Genomic DNA, 19945 nt, shown 5'->3' on the forward strand with positions numbered 1-19945 from the left:
GTAAAGTGCCATACGGAGACTGCACCTGTGATAAGTTCTCCCGCAAAGCGGGCAGTTCAGGTCCCAAGGCTTGCTGCGAAGTCGAGGTTCGTGACTGCAATAACCAGGCTGTCGTACGTTCGCTCCTTGTACTTTTTTTTTTAACTGGCTGTTATAATCCAGGCAAATCAATTATCAATAATAAGTAGCCATGAACCCGTGCCCTTTTCGTTGCTCTCCCAATAAATTGGACAGGTTGATAAACGTTGATAAGCATTTGTTAACAATACATATTTTCTGGTGGCTGTGCAGCCTGTCATCAGGAGCTAGTTAATATTTTGCTAGTACAACTATGCATTCCTAAAAGAAATCATTCATTCTTTGCACTGAGTGTTGACATAGCTTTGTTGTCTACTTATAATGCCTAAACAATGCATCAGGGACTGCTGGATTACGAATTGAAGGCGTTAGACGCGATCCTATGGGCTTTTCACTCTGTCTGGACGGAACGCGAATCTTGCATTTCGATTCCGTCTGGACGGAACTTTAGCGCTTGTAGTTCCGTCTTGACGTAAGGTACCCGCAGCACAACTTTAGCATTTGTTATCGTTCCGCCTGGACGCAACTTTAGACACAGCCTACCGATAAAACGGGAGATTCTTCGATAAAACGGCGTTACATAAAACGGTGTTCGATAAGCTGTCTGGGAGCCGACCCTTACCACATCAGCCGGAATCGCCTCTTGGAAACCAGATGCATTCATGAGATTTTACGTTGATTTTCACGATAACTTGCCAAGTTTTCTAGCCGCGCAAACATTGCGGGACGCCTCTCCGCGGAAGTGCGGCTGACCAGTCTGGCAACGGCAAACATACCATGGCCGCGCACATGCGAAGTGCTCGTCTGCAATATCTTGGGTAGGTACTTTTCGTCCGTTTTCTTCTTCTGGTAGCGCGCAAATGTAAACAGAAGATGTTCTGAAGTCATAAAATACAGGGCGGTCACATAAATACCCACGCGAAGCATGCTGCTTGCAAGCATGCCACGTGGTATTGAATTTCATTCCCTGTAGTTTGATCAGCCGATCAGTACGCATCTCCTGACGGTCACCTCACGATCAGGTCATCATACCGGTGTTTTTAAGGCAAGTTTACTCGCAGTTATTTACCAAAAATGTGTAAAAGTTGCACCAAACTTGCAGCGGAGATGTCTTTGCGAACGGCTTTGTGCTTGTGTTGCATGCTTTTCCACAGTATTTTCGCCTGAAGTAACCCGCTGCACCTGTTAGTAACACAAACTGTTTCCGGGTTCATAAAAAAAATTTCTTGTTCCGTTCTAGCCGGGTCTGCTTTCGGAATACGACAACAAAATGTTGGAGTGCATTCTACTGCCAGCGTTTGTGTAAGTTTTGCCGTTTTTCTTTCGGGGTGCGCATATGGCATATATGCAGGAAGTCATAATGAATTATTAATGTGCCTTTAATTTTTTTTTTAATTCTAGCGCTATTTATTATTGCTGTCAAGTATATTATTATGGTTTCGTGTGTCGGGACTGTTTTCTGAGGACTGTAGCATCGAATAATTCAGAAACATAATGCAGCGTAGAAAAAAAAAAAAGCTCGGTTTAATTTGCTACCAAACTCATTTGGCTTTAAAATATTTTGTGTTTGAATATAATGTAGCTTAACGAAGGACAAAGTTGTAAAGCTGCTTGCTCAAAAATATTGTCTAGAGGTTATGTACTCTTACTTTTGTTACATTTGTGAATAAAAATTGTAGTGCATAAAAGTTCCTTACTGTGTTAACATGGCAGTTTCAGAAGTTATATGGTCTTTCGCCATAGAGGGTATACGTTTACGGTGGTAGTTCAAAATCCTGGTTTTATTACACACCTTTGCCTAACTTCTTTCACTTATAACCCCTAATTCCCTTTAACATCTTCACCCAACAGTAGTACAGCCCGCCCTATTTTCAGTAAGGGCCATCCTCCCCCTCTCTTATACAGCATGTACGTCATATCCTTCCAAGGTAGCGAAAGGGTATCAGTACACCTGATGGCCTTGTGTGACTTCATCCTTACTAAGTACAAGAAAATGAAACATGGCCTGAACACGGTAAAAAGTTTTGCACTGTCTAGTTAAAATACAATGATTTATACAATAAAACAAAATTTATACACTAAAACACTCAGCTATGTAGTAAGCAAGGTAGTCAACTGATCCTACAGGGGCTATGAAGACAAAATAAAAGTTTAGTTCCTTACATAAAACACTTTATCCCAATGACAATTATCGCGAACTTCAAAGGAATAATCGAAATAATAAAGAAAACATATCAAGCGCTCCCCAGCCACGTGCCGGCGAATCTTATTTGTGCAATTGGTGGCTGCCAACCTACGCCATTGCCAAGAAACATCACTGCTCGATTGTAGCAGGGTGTCTAGTTCCGTTTGATTGTTTCACTTGAAAGCTAAAGGGCCGTTTACCCTTTCAGCCTTGGTGGTTTCAGTTGACGCCATCACATTAAAGTTCCTGTGCGCTTAGAGAATGAAACCAAAACTGCTAGTTTTTTGGGGAATTGTTCTTTATTGATGCCTAGTGTGGTGGATATCACCGTTGTTTTATTTTAATGGAGCTGCATGTTACAGCGAAGAAGCTCCGATGAAGATGAAATTACGACATTAGGGCTGAAAAAAAAAAAAAAGACGGTCCGAGTTTAATTTCCAAGCTCGTAAATCTCTAAATACTTGCATTACGAAGCTCATTTTTTGTTTGTAGGTTCATGTAGTCATAAAGTTTAGGAAAATATGCAAAAGTGATGTCTCTGCGTGATATAAAGTTTTTTCCAGATGTCCTAATAAATTACCTCATTAATAAATCTGTTAACACTTGCACATCCAGCTCTGTTTTTTGTTTGGGTGCTTATGGGACCCTAAAATTTAGGAAAACACACAGAAAACATTGTTTTGCTTGAAATAAAGAAAATCAGGGCTGAAAGGGCTAATGTACTGATGGATATGTTTTTAAAAACGTGCTGGCCCATGTTGCGTCACTTGGGCAGGGCTGCAGAAACACTGATGATTTTGTAAGCCCTTGGAGTGCACTCCCAGCTGGGTAGGAAGTATCAATTGAAGCCGCTGAATGAAGTGCCCCGTGCAACTGCCGTGAGTCTGTTCTGTTGCAGTGGCCAGCACCGACAGCTCAGTGGTGCGGCGGCCAATCGAGAAGATTCTCATTGCCAACCGGGGTGAGATCGCCTGCCGAGTGATCCGGTCTGCTCGCAAGCTCGGCATCCGATCAGTGGCCGTTTTCAGCGATGCCGACAGGAAATCCATGCACGTCACTATGGTCAGATAATCTGTCCCCACTTCTGCTTATTTTTTTTTTCTTTCTCTTCTCACCCCCTTCTTACGGTGGTGTAACAACTGAAGCATTTTGCTGCTGTACATGAAGCCCCTTGCTTCAGTAAAGGTTGAGGGGTACTGTATTTGTGTACAAGAAATGAAATGCAAAAGTGCTCTGTGGCCGAAATGGGGTTTGAAACAAGTAGAGACACAGGTTCTGGGGACATATATCCACTCCCCATTTTGCGTAAATGTTATAGGTTGCAGCATTAAATACAAAGAAGCTGCTAACATCAATCTGAAAGGTCAGTGGTCAAGTGTGTCTATGGCAGAAATAGTTGTCAAAATAATTGACTGCTGAGGTGTTTGGGCTTATTTTTTAACAATCAAGGCACACGGCAACTGGCACAGCTCGTTGAATTAGCATGATGGTCGGGCTTACAAAGCTAGTGAGCTGAGGATAGTTTCGGTAAACTCTAGGTCGAGACAGTTGCTGATCCAGTGGCAGTGTTTGTCCTTGCATTTCCTCTACCCTAGGGTCTACACAAGTGTATTTCAACCTTACATGGGCCAGGGCTCTTTGTGTGATGGTATAAGTGATGGGGCTCCAGAGTGTTAAGACGTACCTGTAATATACTGTCAAAGAAATTTTTTTTTAGTGGCATAGGTGCCATTACGCTATCCTTTTGTTACTTGGCCCCTTTTACTCGAAGCTGTTTCTTGTTTGTCCCCCTCCATTTCTTTGGCATTGCATTCCTCAACAGAAGTGATCATAAACAAGTTGGTCACACCCATGAATTGAATTAGGCTTGTTCTGTTCATGTCAAATCTGGATTGGCCGTTTTTGCTCAGCATCAGGGCCCTGTGGGGAAGCTAGTGTGAGAGTAGTAGTAGTAGAGAAAAAACATAAAATATGATCCTTCTTCAGGGTATTGAGTTCAGAGGTTCTTGAGATGGAGGAACGACTACAATTTCGTGGACACATCAATGTCCTGGAGGAATTCGAATCTTCACTGCAGCTACTACCTTTTTCGCTCTCCTCCTTTCGCCGCAGAGTAGCATGCCGGCGAACTGATGTCGGCAAACCTCTCTGCATTTTCCTCTTTAATAAAGAGCCTCTCTCTCTCTCTAGTGTGAGAGAAAAAGACAATAAACATTTATTTGTCGAGCATAAATTGATGTTATGGGCTTTGCCCGTGAAAGCATCCCTAGTCCGGGATTCCAAAGTGTGAGGGAGTGCGTTCTGCAACAAGGTAGCAATAGATCTGCGTGTGCATTGCTGCAAAGCTTGCTACTCACATTGGTGCAACAAGGGAAAAAGTAACGCAGAAGCGATTCTGCATTAGAGAACAAGGGCTTTTGCTGTTTGTTTCTAAAAATGCCTTTGTAGGCCAAAGCATCCACAGATTTTAAGTTGAGAGCCTCTGTTTCACTGCAGAAAGTTTTTTTTATCTCAATAGATGCTCAGTGGACTTGGCTTAGGGCATTCGCACACGCCCATTATCATCGCCAAAGGCTTGCAAGCTGCCTATAACTTGCACCTATCATGTCTCATCTAAGACATGCCCAGTGACCTCAAGTGCACTTTCTAAGTTCTTCGGAGTCTTTGGAATGAGGGTTCTGGCAGGTAGGGAGTGGTAACATGCGTTTGCCTGAGCAACTATTTACCAGGCCTCTCTGAACAGCACCCTATAACCCTGAAGAGTGCATGGCCACCTTTTCTCTTTGCATTTCTACCTTACACCTTTTCACACACAACACGTGGTACATTCCACACCACATTGTACTCCCACAAGGCAGCAGTGCACCCCCCACTGACAGGTACAGGCTAATGCTCTACCCACCAAACCTCCCACACACACCCGCTTCCAAAATTTATCTGATAGATCCACTTGCTTGTTGAAGATACCCCAGTTGCATGTTATGGGCTTCTGCTGGACACCCAGCATTGACCCGTGTCACCAGCCCCATCCTGAGAGGCAAGTCTGGCATGACCTAGTGCTGCGACGCAGCTCCCGCAGATGTATAAAGTGGGGAAAGCCTTTTTCACAGCTTCCCAAAGAGATGCTTTGTACCAAGGGTGCTTTGGAAACAATGAAGTTTGCTTCCTTTCAAGGACTGTGCTTACAAGATGGGGTGTGTGTGTATAATGCAGGCGGACGAGGCATACCACATTGGGCCCGCCGCGTCCCAAGAGAGCTACTTGCGGCAGGACCGCATCCTGGAGGCTGCCAAGCGCAGCGGTGCCCAGGCCATCCACCCGGGATACGGCTTCCTCTCGGAGAACACTGAGTTTGCCGAGCGATGTGCTGCCGAAGGGGTCATCTTTGTGGGGCCCCCAGCTTCCGCCATACGGGACATGGGCATCAAGAGGTGCACCCCCTCTCTCTTTCAATCTGGCGGGGCTTCACTGGGGTCATGCGCAGGGCAAAGAACAGTGCACTTCAGAAGGTGCCTGACACACTTCGTGTGCAGTGGAAGAGCGGTAAGTAGAAGGCATTGTGGCACTGCTACAGAAGCCACGACCTTTCAGGCTGAAAGAATGGGGCCCACACATGATTTTGTATTGTTAAAGAAAAAGCTTGCCTGCGTTGGTGAATCACTGCGTTTCATTAAACTCGTATTGCTGTGGTACATGGAAACTTGCACCGTGCGCTAGTGCTGCGAGTGAGCTCTTTCTTGTTTGTACTACAAGAAAGAAAAATTCTCTACAGCTTCAGGTTGAGGTGTAGACATCTAGTTGGGCTGGTGGCAGTGTGTGTTTTAAACTGACAAGTAGCTCTTATGTTACCGGGAGTCAGGCTGTCACTGATGTGACAGTGCCTTTTACTCAAATTCAAAATTTCGGAGTTATACACACTGAAGCTACACCCGAGCTATTGCGCATGCCTTAGTGAAAGGCTTTTCGTTTTTTGCCTTTTTCATATAACTGGCCGCCGGGGTTGGGATTGAACCCACATTCGAAGCCACTAAGGTGGCAGGGTGGTCCCCCACTCACTGCCTTCCTTTTAGACTATAATGAAGACACTCTCCTAACGAAGACCCTCTCCTAATGGCTTTTTTTTTATTTTTATATTAAAACTACACAGAGGAGACAGGAACAGCACAAAGTTAAAATAAGAGCTAATGCTAGATGACAGGCAGTGGCACTTGCCTTTCTGTCATCGTGCTGCATTGGCTGCTAGCATTAATGTGCAGGGCATAGCAAAACCGAATTTTGACATTTTACCGAACTTTTTCTCACTACCGGTAACTAAATTGTAGCTTAATAACTTGTTGTTGCCAAATGACACCTAATTTTTCCCTTGCCATGCACACCTTGTGTCAGTTGCTTCTTATCAATTAATTAATAAAGGCAAAGTTGCAAGGCTCTCGATTGTGCAAGGCTCTCGATTGCGCATAGCTTTGCACATTCTTTGAACAGTATACATGATTTAAAAAAGTGTGAAAAGATGGAGGGCTGCAATAAATAAGGCAGACCAAGCATTATTTTTTTAATCTTAGTCCTTTGCTGTTTTGCGCTGTTTTATTTTTTTCTATCATGAACTTCACCAACTCACTCATTTTTGCATTTTAATAAAAAATGTAGGTTGTTTTGGTTATGTATTCTGAGGCTGACTCAAACAGATGCACAGTTGTGGTTTCTTGCAACTTGTTAGAGGTGACGCAGACTGCATTTGAACGCTGCACCTTAGGTGGGTCGGCATAGCTTGCCCATTTGTAAAGTTTAGCGGGGCTGAAGCGTGAAAGGGAGCGTCTTGTGCAGCACGTCCAAGGCCATCATGGCAGCGGCCAACGTGCCAATCATCGAGGGCTACCACGGGGAAGAGCAGTCGGAGGCCCATCTAAAGGAGCAGGCACGCCGCATCGGGTTCCCAGTCATGGCCAAGGCCGTGCGAGGCGGCGGCGGCAAGGTGGGCAAGCCTTCTTCCTCTTCTTCATCACCTACAAGCGCTGTGTGGTCGCCTGGGTCATGGGGGCTCGAACACATGTGTGATATGTCTGGGTGAATTGATTTGCCAGAATTTATTTGTCAAATGGAAGGGCAAAGGTTTTGACTTTAGCAGCAAAATATAGTTGGATTTATTCCATCTTGCGGGCTCTAATAAACACTTTGTTGGTTAGCTACACAGAAGTGCCAAGACAGAGTGCTGTGCAAAGAAACAAAGGATGGAATTTTGCTGTGTTGTTTGATGAAAGGTAATTCAAAGTTTTCTCAAGAAGTTGTTTTTTTTCTTTTTATATTGCTGTTTTCCTCTGAGGTATCCTCTTTTGAGGGCCCACCGAGGATAACCTTAGCTGCTGAATGTGTCGCACCAGACCTGTAATGTCATGCTGTTGGGGCATAACTGCCCTGCTGACCGTTTTAGTTGAGTCACCTTACATCGCAACATTTCTACGAGATTCCGTTTCTTTACGCTGCTTGATTTAATGCAGCATGGAAATTCGTGCTGCCCTATTTCTGAGTGATATCATTTAGTTTTGTGTCCCTAGGCTCAGACTCGAGTCATATGAAATACGTCTCCCCCTCATTTACAGGGCATGCGCATTGTGATGAGTGAGGACGAGTTCGACTCGCAGCTGGAGTCGGCTAAACGGGAGGCAATGAAGTCCTTTGGCGATGATGCCATGCTCATTGAGAAGTTCGTGGCTGACCCAAGGTTTGTCGTCCCACCTTTTTCTTCCCTGACAGTGTCTTTTTCTTTCTCCTTGATAATGGTGTAATCTAATTGCGGAAGTTTTCATTGTTGTCTGTGCTGCGATGCAGGCACGTGGAGGTGCAGGTGTTTGGGGACCAGCACGGAAACTACGTGTACCTCTTCGAGAGGGACTGCAGTGTGCAGCGCAGGCACCAGAAGGTCATCGAGGAGGCCCCCGCCGTGAGTACCCCCTTTCCTCCTCCTCCTGCTCCCCCTTCTTATTCTTCCCTTTCCGCTGTCATGGCCTTACTTGAAAACCCAGTGGATGCCTGTGTACTGGACTGCGTTCTCTGAACGGTGTTTGACATTGGGCCTTACGAGATGGCACGACTGAGCAGGCTTCATTTTTGTGGACTCGTGTAAATAAAGGAGAAACCTCGACCTGTGAAAAATTTAATTTATCATTTTAGGTGAGGGGCCACACCTTTTCTTGGCCTTTGCCGGTAAGCAACATGTGTCAAAGATCGTCCATCAACAGCACGTTTGCTTCTTCAGTTTAAGTGATGGTCAGTGGCATGCTGGTACTTCTAAGAATTACCCAAGAAGGGTAGAGTTGTAACTGGCAGTTAGGCCAGTGAAGAACTTGTCCAAACTTTAAAACATAAAGGAAGGCTGATCAGGCACTGTACTCCTGGTGATTATATTTGCGTGTAAGGAAGTACAGCCATGGATATTGCATGATGGGGAAACCTTTCTGGCTGTAATATGTTAAAGTATAATACTATCACTGTAACCGAAATTGACGCTTTGCAAACGGGAATTCGGGCCAGGGAAAACAAGCGACTTGTGAGTTTTAGATGCTGCAAAAGGACCTTCTGGGCCCTTGGAACCTTGATCTTTTTGTGGCTCTTCCTTATTGCCCAGCTCTGTTTTGTGGTAGTGGTTTAGTGGTAGTGTAGCTTCACTTCTAGCCATATGGAACCCCTGGGAGAAAATGGGGTGCATTTGTTACTGTCTGGTAGTTGGCCAGTCAAGCTCAAGCTTTGCAATACGTGCTGCATTTGCTTTCTTGTGGAGATGCTGAAAGCTTTACTTTTTTGCACAGTTCAACCATGAAATAATTTAGCTTGTCACACACTGAAATGGTGGTGCAGAAAACAAAGGAAGCTTAAGCAGTATCCAATGAGGCAGTTCTGAATGTAAGACAATGCAGATATAATTACTACTATGGAAAATTTGGTAGTGGTGGCTTTGGGACCAACTGCAGCCAGTCGAAACTCTCTGAAGGCGGGAAATGGTCGGTTCTCGTGCGGCGCAGCCCGGTGTGACAACAGAGACCCGGCGACTGCTGGGCGAAGCGGCTGTGCGGGCGGCGCGGGCGGTGCGCTACGTGGGTGCGGGCACGGTGGAGTTCATCATGGACGCCGAGCAGCGCTTCTACTTCATGGAAATGAACACCCGGCTCCAGGTGGAGCACCCCATCACCGAGATGATCACCGGCACGGACCTGGTTGAGTGGCAAATCAAGGTGGGGGGCACGTTTTCCCTTGTTGTGGCAGTCGGTCTGAACCTGACAAGTAGTGTCACTGCCCATTGGATAAAGTACCATTGCGGTTGTCGTCGTAAACCAACCTTTCAACATGCTGATAAGACAAGGATGGAGTGTTTGTTGCAAAAACACTAGGGGCCATATTCTGAGTCCCTCCTCCACTCCATTTGCTCCCTCCACTCAGCTGAGGGGAGGATTCCGCAATGCTTACGCATGGGCAAAGCAGTTTCAAGGATCTTCTCCACTGGAGAGCTCGAGTGGAGGAAGGACTCAGAATACTAGGGTATGAGTGGAGAGCTTGTTTTTCAAACACGGGGGACTCTTGTATGCAGAGAAAATACAATTGAGCGAACAAAATTGCACGACTTCACATTTTTAATTATGACTTGTCCTTCATATGCAAGAAAAACATTGACGGATGGCATCTAAAGACAATAAGGGGAATTTGTGCTAGCTCGAAGGAACCCGAGAATGGTAAGCAGCCTGTTGTACAAACATGTAAGTGTCAAGTGCATTTGCAGATGTCAAGTCAGTGGAGTGGTTGGTTGCTTTAGCCACAGCTGGCTGGCGACAGAGTGAATGGACACAAGTCTAAATAATGTGATACCAGTTACATAGAAGACTTTTCAAGTTAGGCCAGGAGACAAAAATATCAGCCGTGGCATCCATCACAGCAACACCTGCAGTTGCAATTTAGTTAATCATTGAAACACTGATATTACAGTTGTTCCCGTCTCTCGAGGCAATAGCTTGTAAATTGTTTTGCTTGGGAAAAGGAAAGTAGAGAAGTGCTTGAGGAAAGGCAAAGAATAGCGGTGTGCGCTTGTACCGCCTGGCTGCAGGTGGCGCAGGGAGAGCCGCTTCCCTTGGACCAGGATCAGCTGGAGGTGCGGGGCCACTCCTTCGAGGCACGCATCTACGCCGAGGACCCCGACAACAACTTCATGCCAGGCGCCGGCCCGCTTCTCTACCTGCGCACACCCACCCCTTCAGAGCACGTCCGCATTGACACAGGCGTCCAGGAAGGTGGGTTCCTTCGCAGCCTTTAACAGTGCACCTCTCTCTCGACTGCAGCACGGGCGCGCACCCACAGAAGCTCTTGCAGTGGAGTGGCTGTGTCTTGGGGGAAACATGAGAGACGATGGCACTCTTCGTGGAAGCCTTGGCTTGCCTTTCTTTGTTTTAGCTGTACTTGTATTTCATGACAAAGCATATTTATTTCCAAATTAACTTTGGTAAATTTTAAGCCTGAATTCATAATTAAAATGCAGCAAAATATTCTTATGGAGCAGTTTGGAGCTTGTCGACCGCTTTATGCATATGAATGTTGCATCCAACCAGTTCCAAGTTGCGGAGGCACTTTCTGGAATACAAGGAGCCCTTTGCTGTAGGAAGTACTGTCTCCACAAAAAAGGCCTTGTTTGTTCTACACATGCAGCGCACAAGAACATAGTGTACAGCTGTAAAAAAAGAAAGAAAAAAAAAACAAGCTCTTTAAAATTGAGCTGTGAACAATGCAGAACTGCATAACTAAGTGACCAAATAAAGCATCGTCTGTGGCATTTCGCTAAAGTTGAGGTCTCAAAAGAGAAACGCTCTTCAAGGGTGGCCACCAACTAGGTAAAGACTCCCTAGCTAAGGAGTTAAAAGATTAAAGAGCAAGCCCAAGTGGAAGATGTTCTAGCTCGAATGAGAGGGAAGAAGTGGAGTTGGGCTGGGCGTGTACTAATGTGGGCAGTAGACAGCCGGTGGACCACCAGGGTAACACGGTGGCTACCCAAGGAGGGTACCAATAGGAGAAAGGGCTGCCCTTTGCCCAACAGTTCGGGATGGTGTCCTTGAATGGCTTCATCCAGGGCACGTCTGCTGGCTCTTCCTTTTTCCAAATCCGGACATTAGTGTAGAACATGAAATGTCTTATGTATCTGCTTTTCAAAAGTTTCAATTCCACTGTGCTCTTATCTTGTTTTTCAAGCTAGACAAGTATCTTACATTTTTATCAAAATTGGATCACCAGCGGTGTTTGCATACGGGTCATAGATGGTTTTCCTGGAGAGGACCTTTTACATTTTTATGGGAGGAGCTTGCTGGCTTTCAAAAACATTGGAAGACAACAATATTTCGAGGGATGCTAGGGGTTTTTATTAAAGTATTATTTCTCCCAAGAGGTGAATGGGTAATACTTCGAACAGAATCTTTCTCTGGGAACTTCACAACAGGTTCCTGCCTACATACTGACCAGAACTCTTCAATGTACACTGGTTGAGAAATTCCGCTTCATAAACTCTGCTTCAGAATGGGGGCCGTGTGAGCACCCCTATCTTCATTGGGGGAGAAGCAAGTGTACTGGTGCTGCACCGGGGGAACAAAAACTTTGCTAAACATTTATAACAAGACTTGCTAAATAAAGCTTGCTTTTCAAATGAGGAAGCTTCATTGTAGGTAGCGTTTACTTATGTTCTCATGGTTTTTTTGCCTTGACTTACGGCAGTAACTGCAAGCGCTTGAGTTCTACTTCAACTTTCCGCCGACAAATGGCAGGTTGGTCAACCTGCCCCGTGCTTTTCCCTGTTTGGCCCCAGTGCAGACTGCTTTTTCATACATTTAGCCTATGGGGAGTTTTCCAACGGGTGTATATTGAGTGACTCTGATGCTGACAGCTGTGCGAGACATGTTTTGCTTGGGAAGCCGTGTTGCCCCTGTGCCGAGAGGCTGCAGCAGCAGTGTGCCGTGTTGTGCGTGCCCACCAGGGGACGAGGTGTCGGTGCACTACGACCCGATGATAGCCAAGCTGGCGGTGTGGGGTCCCGACCGGCCGACAGCGCTGCGGCGGCTGCACCAGTGCCTCTCGCAGTACACCCTGGTGGGGCTGGCCAACAATATATCCTTCCTCATGCGGCTGGCCTCGCACCCGGCCTTCCGCGCGGGCGAGGTCCACACGGGCTTCATCCCCGCCCACCACGACCAGCTGTTCCTGCGCCCAGATGCCAGCGAGCCCGTGGTGTGCGCCGCCGTGCTCTCGCTCCTGGCGCACGAGTGGGCCGAGGCACTGGGTGCCCGGGCCAGCGGTGAGCTTGGGGCATTGCTCGTCATCGCTCATGGGGCTGCATCCTGCATGCTTTAGAGGGGCCAGGAACGCAAAATACAGCCTTGTTCGATTCGAAAGAAGAAGCCTTCGTTGGCTCACTCAGCTCCATTCCAGCTACGAAGGACGCGTTTTAACAGCAGAGCTATTTAGTTTTTAGTTCCGCAAGTTGAGCAGTAGCGAAAAAAAAATTCTAAGAAAAACTACCAAGCACCTGTGAGTGCACACCTCATAAGGAGCGCCGCCGTCAGCCAGGCTAGCGCCATGTGGGGAGCTCGCAAAAAATACCAAGAAAAAATACTGAATGCATGTGAGCGTGCACTCTGTAAGGAGAGCCTGGCTTTAGCCAGTCTTGCGCATAGGCTAGTGCCATGTGAGGAGCTTGCAAAAAAATACCAAGAAAAAATACCCACCGCATGTGAGCGTGCACCTCGTGAGGTGCGCCTGTCTTTGGCTAGCGCAACCTTCGAGAGCACTCTGCCCAGCGTCCATGGCATGACGTCTCGTGTGTTGTTTTCCTCGCCAGTTCATGTTATTCGTGCCTGAAGTGGGGAGCACAGGCGCCGAGTTCCCGGTTCCCGCAGGTTCTAGCACAAGGTAACATGGTCCACTTTGGGAGAGATGTGAAAGTCTGCGGACAGATCGATCAGGACTTGCCAGTCATGGAGAACTTTCAGTGGCAAGTTTGGAAATTCATGCGATGTTTAAAAGCCGGGTCTCCAGCGAAGGGAGAGGGGCCGCCAACTCTTCTGGTTCTCCAGCCTTGCACCACTAGTGCGAGCTGTGCCAATTTTTTTTTATCCAGGAAAATGCAAAGAAATATTGAGAGGCTTCAAATTTCATGCTGCAATGACAGAATGTGGCCGTCAAGGACATAATAGAAACGTAGTTATAACAGTATTAACTGCACGTTAGCATTCAAATGATGTGGTCAAACGGGACTAAAGGCCCCATCGCAATTGCCCAGCATGTTTCTTGGCATCGGCTCTGGTCGGCGCCCGCCATTCGCACAAACAAGAGTCTGTGACGTTTAGAAATCGCCAAAAAGTGTCCGGCCACTACTTCAGCTATTTCCCAGAGTATCTCCATTACTTGTTTGAAGTTTGCGATAAAATTGGTATTTTTGTCCGTACAAAGCAGTTTTTTTTAATGGACCAAACTTGTATTTTGTCTTCTGGGCCCCTTTAAAACATGACTGTATATGTGAAACTATTTTGCAATGTACTTATTGTTTATCAGGTTACAGGGGCAGAGGGGGGGGGGAGCTGGAAGGGTAACAAGTAGCTGTCGTCATTGAAGAGTGGGCGAGCTATAAGCACTGGTGGTTTATTCCCTGTAATCAAACTGGGTGCAACTTCACTGTCAAAAATGCAAAGAGCACATTGTTGCGTTCATGCCTTGTTGAAATTTGTGCTCAATGGCCTAGAACATCCAGCTCGGCTGTGGAGATGCTGATACGTTGTATGCACTTAGTGCTGCCTACAACATTGTCATATTCTGCACATATGAAGGAGCTGTTTTCGTGAGCGGGGGAGGGGATACTGTGAAGTCAGTAGTTTCTGCGGAAGTTGATGCCCTTTTACTACATCATTTTCATTTTCATTCTTCAGGTGTAGGCTTCACTAATGCGATAACTTTAATGTTTAAGCCACTACTCATCCTTATCTTATCGCGTAATACCATATTTTTACAATTCCAACGCGCCCTCAATTGTAACGCGCAGGTAAGTTTACGTTGGAAAATTTGAAAAAATAACTTGTCGCCGATTCTACTGTGCAGATGTAAAAGATGTGACACCACGTACCTGGCAGAAGACATTTTATTTTATGCACTCAACTGTGGCGCGAAGAAACTTTGTGCTTCATAAACTTGCCTATCCAGTTCCTGCTGTCTACTGTGCAGATGTAAAAGACGTGACGCCATGTACCTGGCAGAAGACATTTTATTTTATGCATTCAGCTGTGGCGCGAAGAAACCTTGTGCTTCATAAACTTGCCTATCCAGTTCCTGCTGGCATTAAAACTGGAGCAAAGATCATTGAAAGTTTTTGTGATTTCAAGTGTCTTGACCTTCATAACTTCTGGTTGATTTTGGTTTTGAGCCCAATTGTAACGCACACACAAATTTCAAGTTTTAGCAAAAAAAGATGCATGTTGGAGTCGTGCAAATACAGTAGTACTAATGGGAGAGGAGAGCCTCACCATGCACCATACTCAGTTGTGGTTTGAGTATGGCAGCATAAAGCCTGACAGCATAAAGCATTGAGGGCAGCATAAAGCCTGACTTGAGTTTAGGGACCGTTGTGCAATGAAAATTTTTTACATTTGTCTTGTGTTTAATGCCTGCAACGGGTCATGTGCCATTGTATCCAGCTCTCTTAGACCTTGACCCCGAGCTGGCTTTAGGGATAAGGTTTGTGGTGTTAGGTCTCATGCCAAAATTTGTGCCCAACAAAATCGTGCCTCTAAATGTGTCAGGTGAATTTAACGTATTGAACATAGCAACATGAGCATTTACTGGTTTCTAATTAAGTCATGCCACCTAATAATGACCAATAATAATAGGTTGCTTTAACGGTGATGGCCAGAACTTTCCTGGGGGTGGTGCAGTTGGCGATAGAGCGCTGGTACCATAAAAATTGCTTCAGCAATGGTGGACATGCAAGAATTGGTGCAGTGGGCCAACTGGTAACTAAAATTAGCGGCCGAGTTAAAATCAGGGTTGGCTGACTCATATTAGAAGTCTTTAATAGGCAGGTTATTTTGAATAGATATTACCGTAGAGGTGTGTAATGCAAGTGCAGGATTTTAAGTACGTATCACCAAAACTTGTCAGTTTGTAACCAAGGGTAATAGAATGAGTAGAAACATTGCCATTTTGGTTCATTCAGGCATCTCAATCATATAAAACGTTAATTGATAAAAAAAAGCTTGTAGAAGACCTCATTGTCACACTTTAAGACTGCTGCCAATACATGCTGTGTTCTTTCTTTTTTTGTTTCAGAGAATGTTCTCCCGCCAGACCTTGTGATTCCATTCCGTGTAAACACACGCTGCAAGCGAAAATTCCTGCTGACCTGTCGAGACAAAAGTGAGTGAACTTTATCCGGAATGATTCTTATTAGACGCTTGCAAATGATTCTTATTAGATGCTTGCAAATGTTCGGAACTTTGAATACTTTACAGACTGTTAGCCATGTTTCATATCTTTGAATATTCAAAATGTCAAGTGATAAAAAAATGGAAGTACGCTTTGCCACAAGACAGGGGTACCTTTTCGTGATCTATACCTTGAGACTATCGTTATAAATGTCAACTGAAAATGCGCTCTAGGTGATGCATTACTGATAACTTCTAGGAGGCATTCTTGCACATTCATGAAGCAAATCGTGTCGATTTTCAGGCATGTGAGCTTTGTCTCGGTGCTTCTTTCATGACCCTGTTCCTTGTGCAGAGCACGAAGTGGAGGTGACATTCCTTGATGACGGGGCTTATGTGATGCGGTGCGGCGACCGGACCTTTGATGTCCTTGGGCGTGCCAGCGTGGCCCAGGGGGTGGCCCACGTCGAGTGCGAGGTGCAGGGCTCGGACGTCAAGATCCGCACCGTTCTGCATGAGGGGACGCTGCACGTCTTTGCCCCGGTGGGTGACGCCCCTGGCTCTTACTTCGGTTACGATGTGACGCTTAGTTTACCGTTCTGTTTTGGAATGGTATGGGTCACACGCAGTGCCCAAAAAAACTGCGTTAAATTCACAAGATTCAGCCTGCTGAAAAACGGAACCAGATATGGGGAACGTGGGAATGAGCTACCTTTTCACATATGCAGCTAAAGAATGCTCCAGGTGCTTGCGAAAGGCTGAAACTCATGCTAATTGGTAATTGCGGTAGGCTTACCTTTGAAGGTGGTACATCTCAAAGAGTTAAGAGTAGAAATCTACGAAATAATAATTGATAAAACACTCCAAAAACATAAGAAACTAACCAGGAAAGTTCAGTACAAAAGTCTTGTCGGTTGGGTCATTTCATTCAGCCTAGCAGCCCTCCCCTCCTTCCACTAGAAAGGTCTAACTATATCAAGGCTTTTACCACAATCAGGGCCTTGATTTACTGAGTAAAGCAAGAAAGGCAATGGAGGCACTGATTGGGGGTACTTTTTTGGTGCGAATTCAAGCCCAATGAACTTGAAACGGGTCTGCTACACAGCCCCGCTCCACCGTTTTTCCCAACTCCCAGAGACAAGTAATCTTTATTGGCTCTTTTTTTTGTTTGTTTGTTTTTTTAGCATGGCTTGTCGCAGGAGGCCATTATTATGCAGTGCTTGAAACGAACTTCAACTTATTGAAAAGAAAAAGCAATCCATCTGTATTTCCACATGCCCTAACACTGAAAATGGCCTTATGGCTTGAGCTTTTCAAAAAACTGGACTAATGGCATTATAAAAGATTCAGGTCATGCAGAACCATTTCGTAGCTTTGGGACAAATGAGGACTGTTCATCAGAAAGGCTGAAATAAGGGAGGGCCAGGTCTTAGAAAGGGCCAGGTAATATTTTGCTCAAAATATCGCTCTCAAAACTTGCCTGTTGCCAGTGCCTTATTTGTGCATTGTTTTTTCTTGTACCCAGTGCCCTGTTTTATTTCTCGCAATGGCTAACGAGAAGGTGAGAAGTGTCGTTGCTGCTGTTGCCATCGCTTCCAGGACGGTGTGGAGCAGCTGTCGCTGCCGACGCCGGCATACCTGCAGAGCGGAGCGGGAAATGGGGCGGGGGGCCCCACGGGTGCCGTGGCCCCCATGCCCGGGGTGGTGGAGAAGCTGTGCGTCAACGAGGGCGACACGGTGCGGGAAGGAGATGCACTGGTCGTAATGATCGCCATGAAGATGGAGGTACTGCTCGCTTATTATTTTTTTCTCACGCTAGATGTTGAGCATGTTGCGGCCTAGGAATCCTTCTTTCCCTTGCCCTTTTCAACTAACGGGAGTAGAACAGCCAGCTATCCCTCAACATCATCAGCAGCGGCGGCGAGTATTTTCTACTGGTGAAGATCGTTAATTTCCTGGGCTTGGGGGAGAAAGCTCAACAAAATGTTAAGTGTGGTGGTAACAGAACCTACTACGAGCTGAAACTTTCACGCTGCAACGTTACTCATTTTCTCAAGAGTGATGATGTCGCAGGTTCTGAAACTGGTGGCTTCCTAATAAACAGTTGCATTGGTGGACAGTGGTGCTGTATGCGGGTACAGTAAGCGGGATCAAGGCACTGCATCCAGGGCCTAAATGGCCCCAGTCAAAGTTTGTGCTTCTGTGGTTATGCTGGTCACAAATAACCAGTGGTGATGAGTGTCAGAGCCCTCCGAGTGCAAAAAATTGGGAACCTGTTTCTCTGTGTGGCTGAAGTGATGTATGCAGAACTTTGTAGAAATCAGCTCCCAGCCAAGGCTGCAGTATTTTTGATGGACACATATAACACACTAGCCCATAGACGTTTACCCACAGACATGGTGAGCTATTGACCATGGTGAACATTAAATTAGCTTGGAGCCTTTCTTTGTGGTATTTCATTGTTTTTTTTTAATGTTTTTTTGCACCAGCATTGCATTTACTTTGTACGTGCCCTCATAAGTGTACATAGTTTTACCCTCTCCTCCACATTCTCTTCTTTGACACCTCCACATATGCGGAAGACGTCTTGAAGAACATTGAGAGCGTATGTTATGGACTACCCCTAAGAGCTGTTGAAATGCAACAGGTGCACTGCATTGGCATTTCAGAGGTAGTATTGACCATTGGTTGATGTGGCATACTTGCAGTACAAAGTAGGAATGTCAAAGTTCCGGCAGGAACTTGGTTTAAACATGGGGTGACCAATAGCCAAAAGGGCCCCTTACTGGAGGAGTGGACAGAAGAGCGCTGGGGGCGGTATTCTCATGTTTTGTCCGTTTTGTGTTCGTTTCAAAACTGTCTGTTTTGAGCAAGCCCTGATTGGCTAAAACCGAACACCCAGATGTGACGCCATGCTAGCACGGCGAAGCTATGAGCCACGCTTCTCGGAGCAGATGATTTTTCGACGCCTTGTTGTTGGTTCGCTGGCAAAACAATGAACACATAAAAGATAGTTTAAAATTGGTTTAGTTGTTTAAAATGTGTTTACAAAAACGGTTGCGCAAAAGTCAACCCAAAGCTTACCTGCAACGGGATGTACGTCACAATAAAATGGACGCAAAATGGACAAACACGAGAATACCGCCCCTGATCCTGAAAAGGCCATGGTGCAGTGGCATTGCCACGAAGGCAAGCTTGGAGTCGCCAAGACACCAACTCTGGATCTGCTTTTGTGGCTGCCACCGATTGTGTGTAGGTCATGGGAAAGATTTGATACCATTTGTGCAGGCACAGCCACACAGCGGTAATAAGAAACTACGTGGTCTTCTTTTTTCCCTTTGTGCATGCGTGTTCAAAAAATATTTTGTTGCTGGCTCAGGAGTAAATCTAGGGTCCATGGCATTTTCAGCCGAGTTTTATAGAGCTTTAAAGACTTTTTTTTTTCAATTTGCCTAGCTGGAAAGAGCAAATGACAGGTTAAGAATGATTGAAATGCCTTTAGCATTATAGGTCTGCACTCATGCAGTCAAGGGATATCTTTTTGCATGCGCATATTGTCCACAAAAGTGTTTTCATAGTGTTAAAAATGTAAGCAGTGAAATGCATGTAACCACTTGAGACGCCAGTGTTTGTGAAATGAAACATTTCTCAGCCATTCAGAACACCAACTAACTTCTTTGTTACCTTTTTTTGTTGTTCATGGCCTGTGCAGTATGTCATCAAGGCCGCCACAGCCGGAGTTGTTGAAAAGCTGCCGTACAAGGTCGGGGACAACGTAGCCAAGAATGCAGAGCTCGTCAAGATCAAGGCTGCTGTTGCAAGTTGAGATGTTGCTCACTAGCCAGGGGAGAGTCACGACTTTTTTCACAAATAGTCGTCTTGTGAATATCTGATAAGCGGCCACAAGAAAGGCTGCAATAGCATTTTTGTTTTTTTAATCAATTTGTTATGCAAATGTTGTTACTTTCTGAGCTTCTTTGCCAGTGCTGATGACTTATGTGCGCTGACCTTTTATATATTATATTTTTGCATTTAGTCCTTTTGTTGCAATTCAGTATTTTCGAGAGAGTAGGAATGCATTTCCAGTTTACATGCACCTGACATCCTAGGTACCGCTGGTTATAAGAACCTCTCATGGGATTGAAAAAACGCTGGCTGATTTAAACATTAACTCAAGCCAGCATGAAAAAAAAAAACAAGTAGCTGACTTCAACTTGTGTGACAATGTAAAATACTGCATATTAGCTGAAAA

At 45.6% G+C, this 19945-nt stretch overlaps 1 protein-coding gene across 1 annotated transcript; it reads left to right on the plus strand.

Annotated features, from left to right (window-relative positions):
* The first annotated feature begins 384 nt into the window (after window positions 1–384).
* Mccc1 (Methylcrotonoyl-CoA carboxylase 1) lies at window positions 385–19892 on the plus strand. The gene is made up of 14 exons (XM_077699828.1): window positions 385–896; window positions 1319–1380; window positions 3162–3325; window positions 5477–5694; window positions 7088–7235; window positions 7861–7982; window positions 8090–8201; window positions 9280–9489; window positions 10353–10536; window positions 12261–12578; window positions 15599–15685; window positions 16049–16236; window positions 17293–17478; window positions 19406–19892. The coding sequence occupies exons 1-14, from the start codon at window positions 856–858 to the stop codon at window positions 19517–19519; spliced, it is 2154 nt and encodes a 717-aa protein (XP_077555954.1). The 5' UTR covers window positions 385–855; the 3' UTR covers window positions 19520–19892.
* Window positions 19893–19945: the final 53 nt, after the last annotated feature.

Source organism: Haemaphysalis longicornis, unplaced genomic scaffold (genome assembly GCF_048455015.1).
Source record: "Haemaphysalis longicornis isolate Haplotype H1 unplaced genomic scaffold, Haemaphysalis longicornis Haplotype H1 scaffold_2, whole genome shotgun sequence".
Classification (NCBI taxonomy): domain Eukaryota; kingdom Metazoa; phylum Arthropoda; class Arachnida; order Ixodida; family Ixodidae; genus Haemaphysalis; species Haemaphysalis longicornis.